Raw genomic sequence first — 12,348 nt, 5'->3', positions numbered from 1 at the left:
AGATCTTACCAATAGAGAAAATAGTGTATGGGGTTAGTCAAACGAATGAGGATAGTGACAAAATCTGGTGGTGAATTTGAACAATCCAAGAAGATGAAAACTCCATTATTTTTTCTGTTGTTGAAAAGCGGTCCAGCATGAGGGGAAACAACTGTGGTAGGCTGCTAAGTGGAAGGGTGTCTCCAGCCACATCGCCCTGGCATGTTTCATTTCAATGGAACATATTCCTTGCTGAGATATAATAAATATGTCACTAAAAATATAAACCCCTTTCCCCTAAAGTAGTTTAATTCAATTCATTTAAAGGCAGGCACCCATGTTAAAAATAACATTCCATGACTCATTTGTTCATCACAAAATTTAACCCTACACTCATGCCTAGACAGCCCTTTAGGATACTATTATTTAACCTGTCTCCTTGTAAGAACAGACTGAGATTTGTTTAATGATACCTCATTTTGAAAAGCTCGAGCCTTCACAAAATTCAAAGCTTCAGTCAAGTTCCCTGTTGATCGTTTAGAATACTGGCCAAAAACCTAGTTTACCCTCTGTTGCATGAAATGGGACCACGACTTGTTGGGGGTGTAATTGCCTTCTACTGAGTATAGAAAGCCATTAATGGTGTATCAGTTGTCAAAAAATCAAAGTAGCTGGAAAATGTATAAAAATAAAAAGTAGAAAAAAGTAAGGAAAAATAGAATATTAAAGAAATAGAAGCAGTGAAGTGTTTGGGAGGGTTCAAGCTTGGCATGAGATTCTTGAATGATGATAACTTACAGTCTAGTTTTCATGGGCATTTATTTTGCGATTGGGGGTTGTGCAGTTCAGAGAGAGAAGAGTACGGACACACAACAACATCACTTCCCAAAAAGAAATGCACAAAATAAAAAGCTAAACCATGTACTGTCAAAAAAAGAAGTGTTTCATTTCAACAAACACAGAGCCCCAGAAACTGAAGTCTAATCTGAATCTCCTCCCACCATACCCCTTCAAATCTTTCTGACGCTACTTTCAGTCAGTTTCAGTAGTAGTACATCACCTTCTCTTGTGTCTTGTTTTCATCAATGAAGAAGCTGCTGGTACACCCATTACTGCAGCTAATGAGCTGTTGCTTCACATCCTCTTGATCAAGATTATACTGATCTAATGGGCTCCCTCCGAAGCACCCATTTGGCTTTTCAGGCCAGTGATTCACATTATGATCATGACCTCCATTGCTGCCGCCATAACCCATCATGAACTTGTGGTTTTCTTCGAAACCAGTAGGGATATAACTCTGGAAATTCCCCATTTCTTCTTGTTTGATATCTCTGCCAAAGCTGATCTGACTGCCGCTCCCATCAGAGGAACTGCAGCTTGCTTCGCTTGCGAACATGAAGAGGTTGTCTTTTACTGGGTAGTACTGGCCGGGTCCCGCAAAGGTCTCTTGGGTTTGAAGGAGAGAGACGTTGGTCAATGGAGAAGTGTTGTTGTTCAAATGAGTTGATGGGAATGGAATGGGCAATTCATGGCCTGGGAAAGTACTTGGTGGGATGTAATAGGAACACGAGATTGATGGAGAGGGTGGGGTTTGAACAGATGGGAATGGTGGTAGTTTCCTCTGAGAGGACGAGAACATCCCCATTACCTTCTTCTTGAGCTTGGTGTTCCAGTAGTTCTTAATATCATTGTCAGTCCTGCCTGGTAACCGAGTAGCTATGACTGACCACCTGCACTAGTTGGAGAGAAGTTTCCATGAGAGGAAGAAAACTTTGAGCTACTGCTAACAGCTGTAAATGGGTGCAAGTGTTAGATCTAAACTTGGCATGCATGCAGAAGAGTTATCCAAAATTAGAAGATTCTTTATGCATGCAGGCACAAATTTTTTTATCTCTTTTCTTCTCTCTCTTTTTTCTTCTTTTTTTTTTTGCCCTTTTCATCAATATTCTTTCATCACAGATGATGATAATGGAGGAAAAATTAGAAAAGAACGATACCCATGTCAATTTTGGTGACTTAGAGTTGAAATTGTAGGTCAAAAGAAGCAAAGATTGCAAAAAAACATGTTCGCAAGAATGGAAATTGGACCACCTGCTTCCCATGTTAGCAAAGAGAGTGCAGATTATCCTGTCTTCGTCATCAGAGAATTCTCCATGTTTAATGTTGGGCCTAAGATAGTTAAGCCACCTCAATCTGCAACTCTTCCCGCACCTCTTCAATCCTGATCCAAAACCAACCATTCAAAGTACAACAAAGGAATCAAGCGAGAGAGAGAGAGAGAGAGAGAGAGAGAGAGAGAGAGGTATCCTACAAAAGAAAATCATTTCCATGAAATGGGTTGATCTCTGTTTGAGTTAATCTTACCAGCTTTCTGTGGGAGAGCAATCCAATTCCCTCCAGTCCCATACTTCTCTATATACGCCTTAAGCTTTGAGTCTTCTTCAGGTGACCATGGCCCCTTCTTCACATTTGCCTTGTCACAACAAGGAGCCCTCCCCATTCCCCCCTTTGTCTGATCTCTCTCTCTTCTCTCAGTCTCACTCTCTCTCTCTTCCTTCTCCCTTCTCCCTTCTTTCCTCCTCTCTCTCTCTCTTCTCTCCTCTCTATCTCTCTCTACTTTCGAGGAACGAAAGGTCTACGGACTTTGTGTGGTGCTGCTGCCTTTTATTAAGACACTTAGGCTTGGGCTGTAAAAAAATAAATAGAAAAAGGAAATCATAGGGGATACAGAAGTCAAAAGGTTAGACCTGTTCAATCAGCTTCTAACTTCTATGCCTCGTTACCTAGCTGATAGAACTTTCCTTCTCACAACGCTGGAAACCTATATTTTCTACCTTTGTCTCTTCCTTGATCTCTCAAAAGGCATCCAAAGTCAAGTAGCGATATTAATTGGCATTTGAAATGATAGCTACAGGTCTCTGAATCGTGACATCTTCCAGAGGCTCCCCGTTATAGGTAAACTAATATTACCAAAGCACTCAAGTCTGAACTAACCAACACTCATCCCTATTCAATTACATCAAACAAATACTATATACATATGTACTATTCTACCTTTACATTCATTTACATTATTTTGGAATTACATAATGGTGCAAGCACCACTGTAGAATTCTACTGTGGCTGGTGAATTATGCAATAGTTCATAGGGGTCCATGACTTGAATTCCATGTATGTACCAATGTTCCTATGATCAGGTGTTTGGACTGACTAATTATCTATTCCACCTTTTGAATTGTCTCTGCCTAGCTGCTTGGATATTGCCACAGTGCTTGAACAATAGGCAAATGATTTTCACAGATAGGGTCCCAGTTCCTTCATGTGAACATTTCCTTGCTGGGGACCTTTCTGTGTCCAACACATTGGAATATATACCTAAGGATCAGACTGAAGGACTCAACTCCAGCAGTAATGTCGAGTAAATTGACTGCATAATGCAGTACAATGATGTCTACAGAGAGAAATGTTGCCTCCTATGGTGAATTCTATCAACACAATTAATTAAAGATACAATGAGAAATGAGATTAGTACTGTGTGAGTTAAGGTATTCGATTTTGTATTTTGAAACTTCATGGATTCGATCATGGTAGATCTGCAAAACTGCTTTCTCTATGAGAAAATATATAGGTCCATCGACAAACATTTCCACCATTCACACTACGGAAAACATCCCCAAGAAAATCAGAAAAAAATTATCGTTAATTGATTTCCCATATGGATATCTCAACAGGAAACCAATAATATATTAGCCTTGACAAGTAGAAGATGATTGACTTGATTAGAAAATCAACACAAATGCAGCCAAGGGACTCCATTTAAAATATTGCCTAAGTTTTGGAATTTGAATTAAAACCATAAAGAAATCGTTTTCCTCGTAATATCTTCCCTTGTTGATCACTACATGTTACGACTTTCAGGGGAAGCTTTAGGTGTTAGCATAATGAATTGCAAATAGGGCATTAAACAAAGGGTACTAATGTGATGAACTAGTGAGAAAGCACCCAGGATTCTTTCCTCAATGAGTGTTTTCTTCCTTCTGTATATACACCAAAATATAATTAATGTGAAGCAGACTGAAAAGACAGACGAAGACTTGTTCGCCTCTTTTCCAGCTAATTCTGGTTTGACTACTTCTAACCCTTCAAAGCAATTTAATGGTTAGCCTCTCCTCCAATATTTCATACTAATTAATCAGAAATGTCTGCCCTACCTCTACCCACACTTTTTCATACTGCGAACTTTGCATGTGGGTGAGAAGAAAAATTAAGGCAGGAAATGAAATCTGATTTTGAGAAAGCCAATTAACAAGTCGTGATGCCTATGAATCATATGATAACTAGCAAAAGAAGACCTAATGGAAAACATAGACCAAAAAGATTTGAAAATGGACATGCAAATATATATTTAATACTACTGCCAATAAGATTAAGCGTTGAAAACTTCTTGCTACTTTCCACGTTAAACAAGTATGCATCATGAATTGTTAAGAATATATACTTGGGCCCCATAATGTTTAATTTTTCAATTTTTGAGAGCTTGATTATGTCACCACAAACGTACCGGATTGCCCAGCTATGCAAAGCCAATTAATCACCAATGTTGTTGCAAGGGTAGTTTGATCTGATCATTACTGATCCAGAAACTTGAAGCAAATTAAATATCATCCATTAAAGCACTTCATGCAGTTATTACCCATTTGGAAATTCTGTTCATTCTACTCTATATATACATCATTCTTCATTCCATTGCTATATAATAGGGTTTGTGCTGGAGAAAGATCAACATCTTCTGGTTAATTTATTTTAACAATTTCCGGGGTTTAATTAATCGATAAAATTGTTGTTTTCCTTAACTAGTTGTTTATGAAATGATCCTCTAAATGGTTGTATTAAGTTATAGATTCATCATGATTTGATTCAAGAATGTACATGGCTTGAGAGGACTGTTGGGACTTTGTTTCCAGGGCCTCCCTTTCTTGATAATGGTCTAAGAAAAAGGGAGAAACTAGACCTGTTTACTCACAATTTGAATAAAAATATGACCACAATTTCCTGAAAATAAACCCTAAAAAATGATGAATGGAGGTGGTATGAAACACCATTATCAAGTGGGTGCCCAACAATTAGACCAGAAATTAATCATGCTTTCTTGGAGGAAACTTTCATTTTCCATGCTTCCAAACGTTCCGGAAAATTTTCACAGTATGCCTGACTTCTTTCTTACCCCAGTGGAGGCAAACTTCATGAGAAGGAGTCAGCCCTATCATACAAACAGACTAATATGGATAATGTACGCATGGGCAATTTGATTGGAATTAAGCATGGTCATGGAATAGAGAAAACATAACTGATGAGTTAAAGGGTATTGTCACTGAGATATGTTAGCTGATTAGGTTTATATTTCTCAATAAGATACCTACTTCAATATCAAAATCTCTGTAAGCTGATCAAGTTTATATTCTTATTCTCTTTCCAGATACCTACTTCAATATAAAGACATTGTTTACGTTACCCATTTAGTTGACCTCTCTACTATTTTAGAATTAAGCCAATCATCAATGTTTCATTAATTTGAAACCTCTCATCATTCATCAAGTGTTACAAATTAATTACTAAAAAACTTTTGCATGCTAATGCTTTCAAATCCCTTCCCAGTGTATATATATATATACGCATGCAAAGTGGAGATTTCTGAGCATGCATATTTTTTAAGTTTGAAGGTGGAGACACAAGAAAATGAGCACAACACAATTTTGGAGAGAAGTAAGAGGCTTTAATTGTTGGATTTTATTCGGTCTAAATTAGTTTTATTGTATTTTATTCAGAATTTTGAAGGTTAGCTTTTTATTGAGCTCGTGGGAATCAAAGAGATTTTTTTTTTTTTTTTTTGTTTAATATGATGAATAACGGATTTACCTTTATCAAATATTTAATCTTGTTATATTTTTAAGGTTTTTAGATAGTGTAATCATAATTAAGAAGTTTTTTTTCAAGAGTTTCACTATTAAACTCTTTTTTCTTTTAATTAGCAGATCGTTTGAGTGTTGGAGTACTTTATGGGCGTAACGTTCACATTGATCGTCAAACTACGTTAAAATTTCATGTTTTTCTTAATTTTTCACTTGCGTATTCGTGATTTGGATGACGTTAATATGGTCAAATGTTAATAAGCCGAGAAAATACCGAAAGGTATGTATTTAAGTACATTTTCATGAAGGTCATTACACCCCCTTTTTCTCTGTGTCTTTTCCTATGCTACACGAATCTCCAATGGTTGAAAAACATAGAAAGGATCTTCAAATCTTCATCAAAATATACATAAACTAATAAGTGTAGATATAATATTATTACTTGTTAATGAGATGTAAATAAAGGAGGAAAGTGACAAGTGTCGTCATCCCCATTGACTCTGGCATAGAAAAGTAGCAACGTTGTGATGTTGCTGTCACTCCACCTCTCTCTAGGGTTGGCAAACAACAAGGAAGAAAATTTTGAGGAAGCTGTGCTTTCCGTTATTTTTATATTAAGATTAACAACTAATAAAAGCAGGAACAACAACAACCAAGGAAAGAAACTTGTGATGTATGATTTGAATTGACGATCAAATTCTATCTTTGCCCTTGTGACCTTACATTTTTGTTCATTTACATTTCTTACAGGTAAGTTAGAAATTTCAAGGTGCTGTAATGTTATAATTAAGCATTGAATTTTGCTTTTGGCTTGTGAATTTTACAGTGAAGTATAGCTTCTTCTTAGTGCTTTTTTGAAAATTTTCTGTAACAATTTAACAAATGGACAATCACCCAAAAATATATGTATTAAAAAAAGAAATCTAATAATTACCTTTTCATTGTGTTTTGTATCAAATTAACCGTGTGGAAAGTCTCAAGCTGCAATATCATTAATCACCCATTTTTTCTTTTGCAATTTTTACATTCATGTGATGTTTGGGTCTGGAAAGTTGGAAGGAAACTCATGGAAAAAAATAAAGAAGAAAAGTAGAAATAAAAATGAAAAATAGATGTAAAGTCAATAAATTATTTTTACATATTTTAAAATTTTTTTTATTTATTTAACTCTTATATATAAATATTAAATAATTTAAAAATATACAAATTTCTAAATAATTTTAATTATATTTTCATATTTTTTTATAATAAAACCAAATATGAAAAAGAAAATAAAATTTTCTTTAATATTTTTTTTCTTTCTATGTTTCGGTTGCTCCTTATTAATATTCTTAAGCGAAATGTGGAATTCCGGTTTTCCCTTGATCACTGTTAAAAGAGATAAATCCTGAGTTTTTGAACTATCATTTTGAAGGTATGATGTTTTTCATTTGTAAAATTATCTAGAGGGAGATTGAATGTGTAGTTTGGTTGTTTAAACCCAAAAAATAGATTTTTCATCATACTTGAATTTTTCAGTAATTCAAATTATTTAGAAGTAAGAATGATATATATATATATATATATATATATATATATATATATAAAATCTGGTTTCATATGACTACAAATATAAGAAAATTCAAGTCTAATCAACCCAAGCAAATTTGCTAATTCTAAAGTATAGGTACACAATTTTAGGAAGATTTAGATGCTAGTAATTTCAAAGAAACTTATTTTGATTATTAGTTAGGTTTTGTTAGGTAACTATTTTCAAAGACAATTATGAAAAACAATTTTTAAGAATAATTTTTTAAAATTTTTTTTAATATTTTGAAAAATAAAAGTCTATTTGAAAACCTGAAATATTTTTAACATGTTTTTAATATTTTTAAAATATGTTTTAAAAACAATTTATGTATTCTAGTATTTTATTTTCAATCATTATATTTGTTTGTATAATTATTTTTTAAAACAATCCTAAAAAAATAATTAAAAAATATTTTATGAAAATATCATATTTTTTATTTTTAAGAGTAAAAAATATTTTTTTTATATTATAAAACGTGTTTTTTTCTAAAAAATAGAAAACTATTTTAGAAAATATCGATCAAACGAGCCTTTATATTTTTGGCATAAACATATGTATTGAGTGAAAAAAAAAAAAAAAAAAAAAAACTTTACCTCTTGAGTGCTCTCAAGGGTACTTAAGCATCTTGTTTGAGCACTTTTTTTTTTCCCTCAAATGTCAACTTAAATAAATAAAAAAAAATGCATGACAATGCATGCTTACCTCATACCTCATACCAATTTATCAAATTAAATATTCAAAATTCAAAAAGTCCCTAGAAATTATCAACCTCTACTTAGCTAATCTAGCTCACTAAGACTTTAACCCTTGACACCCATTGAGCTGATCTTTGAACAACCAAGCAAAGAAACAAGCCCAAAGTAAATAAAAAAATAAAAAATAAAAAATAAATATTCATCTTATAAAAAAGAAAAATACATTTACAAATAGAAATTAATTGAGGTGGTGGTATAGAAGGTGTTCAGTGGAACCCATTCATTAACAGGAAAAAAAGTCAGACACGTCTTTAAATCAGATTCGGGCAGACAAGCAAGTGTGTCTGTCGTGCTGACGTCATATGTTACGTGGCCCTCCATGTGTAAACTCCTCTGTGTGGACAAAAAAGAGGGGGAAAATATTTTTGCAGGATTCGTGTCCATCTGTATTCCCGAAACGTGGCATTGAGATTCGTGCCATCTGTCAAATAATCTCACTCGTGGGTCCTGCCCACAGCCGTTGCGGTACGCCCTACTCGCTCTATTATTTCTGTTATTGCTTTCTAACTCAAAAAAATACTTATTATATTCCTTTCTCACAAATTCAAATTACGGATTTTTCCAGAGTTTATTACTTTTTTTGCACTCCAGCGTTTCGGCTATTTGAAAATTGTTTGTCAATCAATCATCTCAGGTTCAAGGAATCGTCCCTATCGAACAATATCCACCGTCAGATTTGATTTGGTAAGAGAGTCATCGCGTTTCTGTTTCAACGGGTCGGGTCTTGCCAAATCCGGAGCAGTTTACTTCTAAGGGGGATGGATATGGGTACCAAGTTCTTATGAAAGATTACCTAGCAATTAATTAGGGGCTAATTTCTTCAACCTCCCTTTAGGGTTTGATTAAATTCACCTAACCATTGTTGGTTGGAATATATTTTATATTTTAATCATATTTTTTCTACTTTGTACTTAAATCGTATTTTTTTTATACTTGATCATATTTATCACATTTTTTTATACCATCTCAATACTTTAATTACATTTTGTATACCCCAATCGTATTTTTTGTACCTCTTGTACTTAGGTTATATTATTTTTATTTTAGTCATACTTTTTGTATTTTAATCATAATTTTTATATACTCGTAATATTCTTTGTATTTTGATAACATTTTTTCATGCTAATTTATAACATTTTTTTTTAGGTCACTTTTTCATACCTTAATACCTTAGTCACATTTTTTTTTATACCATAGTTATATTGTTGGTACTTAGAATATAATTTTTTATACTTTAATACTTTAGTTATATTTTTCTTTTTTACTTAATCACGGTTTTCATACCTAAATATCTAATTTAGTCACTTTTTTTGCAACTTGGTCATATTATTCATACCCAAGCCGCATTTTTGTACTTTGATACCATAGTCATATTATTCATACCTAGATCACATTTTTTGTTCCTCTAACTTGACTACAAGTTTCACACCTTAGTACCTTAATAATATTTTTTTCAACTTGACCGTAATTTTTATACCTAAATCATATTTTTTGTACCTTAGTCCCTTAATCAATTTTTTCGTGCCTACGTCATCACAATACTCATATTCGGACCAGTTTTTTCGTACCTTAATACATCAATTACAATTTTCACACCCTTATCATATATTTTGTACCTTAGTCACATTTTTTCTTTTTCTATATCTATGTATGAATTCTTATATTAAATGCAAACTTAAATATGTTAAAACTAGCATAATTTCTCTAGTGGGATTTAATAAATATATTACTTAGTAAAATATCAAAGATAAATTAATAATCTTGTTTAAATAATAAAATTATCTTATCCAAACTCAAGTTGGTGTATTAAATTAACAATTTAACTAAATGTATAAAATAATAATTTTTTAGAAACTTAAAAACCCAAAAAAGTATAAATTAATAACTGGTGAAATACATAAAATATATCAAATAAAAGTTTAAAATACATTGAATCATTTTTTTATAATTTGTATTTTTCTTAATTTAACCCTTTTTCCAAACATTTACATATTTGTAAATTTTGATATCACATCTCTTCTTTATAAATTTTTATTTTTTTATAATTAATAGTTATTCTTTTGACTATATTCATTATTTCTTAGATTTATAAGTAATATATATACTATAGTAAAAATATAATACTTTTTTAATTAATAAATATTATTTATTGATTAATGTTATGGAATAACGAGAATAGATAATAACATAAAAATAAAAATAAAATACATAATTTTATGTAAAAAATATTAGATGAGAAAAATCACAAATAAAAAAAAAAATCTATTATATAAAAAATTGGTATAAATGGGTAGAGATAAAAACATAATAATTATAACTCTAAATCCTATTCATTATAACCTTCTGCTACTAGACCCCTAAAAAAATCTCATAAATTTACTTTCACCATATATGTGACACCTTTGAGCTTTTTAGGTGAGACCAAATAATACTCCGGTCATCCAATTCTAACAATTAATTAATAAATTATTCATTTTATTAAGATAATAATTTCTTTATTTTATAGGTATTACTCTATATAAGAGATGTCAACCCTGGCTGCAAATAATAAGCACGTGGATACTTGTCCTTTTACTTTTCAAACTTCTTTATTTATGTCACAAAACAAAATCAATTAATTAAAAGTAGATATTTCTCGATTTTTTTTTTTAATAGACAAGTGATAGAAATAGCCGAGATGTAAGAAAATGATTTGAGATGAAAAGAGAAGTGGGTCTCACATCATTTAAGTGATGGATTCAAAATTTTTATTTTTATTCTCAAGATGCAGAGCACATTAATGCTAGTCTTTTATCTTTTTTGGAAATGGCTTTGCAAGTTTGTCTCATTAATTTAATGCCCTTCAGGATCAGGCCCTTTCCCATGAAGCCTGTGGGAAATCGTTGTAGAAAAATAGTGAGAGATTTGTCAAACAGTTGTTCTCCTTTGGTGAAATGTTGCTGTCAATAGTTCAACGAGATGCCTTCGGCTTGATGCCAAAAGAGGGAAACCTAGGTATGACTTATGAGAATGGGAAAGAGCATCCCACTGTGCACCCCCGAGCTCAATGTGTTCTTCTGAAATGTTCTATTCCACTATTCCCTTTTCTTGATACCTTATCACGTGGATATTTATAACTTTAAAATATATTTATATGATTATCATAAATGCAATTAGAACGTTTTTATATTTAATAAAAATGTTTATTAAAAATGATTTTTTAAAATTATTTTATAATATTTTATAAAATAAGAGTCAGTTGTTAATTAAAAGATGTTTTTTAAAAATACCAAAATTTATTGTTTTTAAGAGTAGGAAACCATTTTATGCTTTTTGTTTTTAATCACAATTGCCAAACAAGGCCTAACGAATGCATCTCCTAGTTACATTGGAGTATCCTTATGCTAGGATGATTCTATGATACTAACAAGACAAGAGAAAAATACAAATAGTATATTATTAAACAAACTTAGGCTTCACGAGGCTCATAGTAAATTTCAACCATTGAAGGCTGAGAAAGCTCAACTTTGGCCTTACCATTGGCTAAAATGCATAGATGACAAAGATGATAGGTCATTCCAATGTCAATACATTCAAGGGGGTGGAGGATGTTTCAATGAGCCATATTATAATCCCATTTCGTTAATAACTTAATACATGTAACGTGGAAAAAACCAACCTCAATTTGTTAATCATTCACCAGGCCGGTCCGTCTGCAGGATCAGAAGAAGAGAAGGCAGAGGTGGTGAGGAAGATGCATGGTGCAGCTTCAATAGTTGTCCTGATTCTGATGGTGGTCAGCCTGAGCGACCCAGTTGTCACAGAGAAGGTGCACGCCAGCGTCAAGAATAGACTAGGAAGTGGGAGGAATATGAAGGTGCACTGCCAATCCAAAGACAATGATCTGGGCGAGCAGGTAGTGACAGATGGGAGTGAATTTGGGTGGGACTTCTCTGTTAATGCATGGGGAACCACATTATTCTACTGCGACACGGAGTGGGAAAAAGTACAGGGCTATCATTTTGATGCATATTCCTTTGAGAGGGACTATGTTCGATGTGAGTCTCAATGCGCTTGGCTGATTTCAGAGGAAGGCATCTATGCTTTGAATGGGATTACTGGATTCTGGGAATTTTTTTACGGTTGGTCTGATTGA

The 12,348-nt window shown here is 32.8% G+C and overlaps 2 protein-coding genes across 2 annotated transcripts; one reads left to right on the top strand and one right to left on the bottom strand.

The window, feature by feature from the left end:
- Positions 1 to 731: 731 nt before the first annotated feature.
- Positions 732 to 2,549, bottom strand: LOC117915858 (transcription factor RAX2-like). Its single transcript, XM_034831589.1, has 3 exons — positions 2,344 to 2,549; positions 2,071 to 2,200; positions 732 to 1,709 (listed from the first exon to the last, which is right to left on the bottom strand). Exons 1-3 carry the CDS (start codon positions 2,477 to 2,479, stop codon positions 1,022 to 1,024), a joined length of 954 nt encoding a protein of 317 aa, XP_034687480.1. The 5' UTR covers positions 2,480 to 2,549; the 3' UTR covers positions 732 to 1,021.
- An 8,597-nt stretch (positions 2,550 to 11,146) lies between these two features.
- Positions 11,147 to 12,348, top strand: LOC117916307 (self-incompatibility protein S1-like). Its single transcript, XM_034832262.1, has 2 exons — positions 11,147 to 11,207; positions 11,912 to 12,348. Exons 1-2 carry the CDS (start codon positions 11,147 to 11,149, stop codon positions 12,346 to 12,348), a joined length of 498 nt encoding a protein of 165 aa, XP_034688153.1.

This window comes from Vitis riparia, chromosome 6 (assembly GCF_004353265.1).
Source record: "Vitis riparia cultivar Riparia Gloire de Montpellier isolate 1030 chromosome 6, EGFV_Vit.rip_1.0, whole genome shotgun sequence".
Lineage (NCBI taxonomy): Eukaryota > Viridiplantae > Streptophyta > Magnoliopsida > Vitales > Vitaceae > Vitis > Vitis riparia.
This window is presented reverse-complemented; position numbering and strand designations above follow the sequence as displayed.

What these genes read in the sequence shown, in the direction of transcription:
- LOC117915858 (XM_034831589.1), bottom strand. Translation starts at nt 2,479, where the DNA reads ATGGGGAGGGCTCCTTGTTGTGACAAGGCAAATGTGAAGAAGGGGCCA. An exon ending in TGCTCTCCCACAGAAAGCTG is followed by an intron (nt 2,201 to 2,343) that starts GTAAGATTAACT and finishes GTTTTGGATCAG; the next exon opens with GATTGAAGAGGTGCGGGAAG. An exon ending in TTTGCTAACATGGGAAGCAG is followed by an intron (nt 1,710 to 2,070) that starts GTGGTCCAATTT and finishes CAACTAGTGCAG; the next exon opens with GTGGTCAGTCATAGCTACTC.
- LOC117916307 (XM_034832262.1), top strand. Translation starts at nt 11,147, where the DNA reads ATGTTGCTGTCAATAGTTCAACGAGATGCCTTCGGCTTGATGCCAAAA. An exon ending in GCCAAAAGAGGGAAACCTAG is followed by an intron (nt 11,208 to 11,911) that starts GTATGACTTATG and finishes GTCCGTCTGCAG; the next exon opens with GATCAGAAGAAGAGAAGGCA.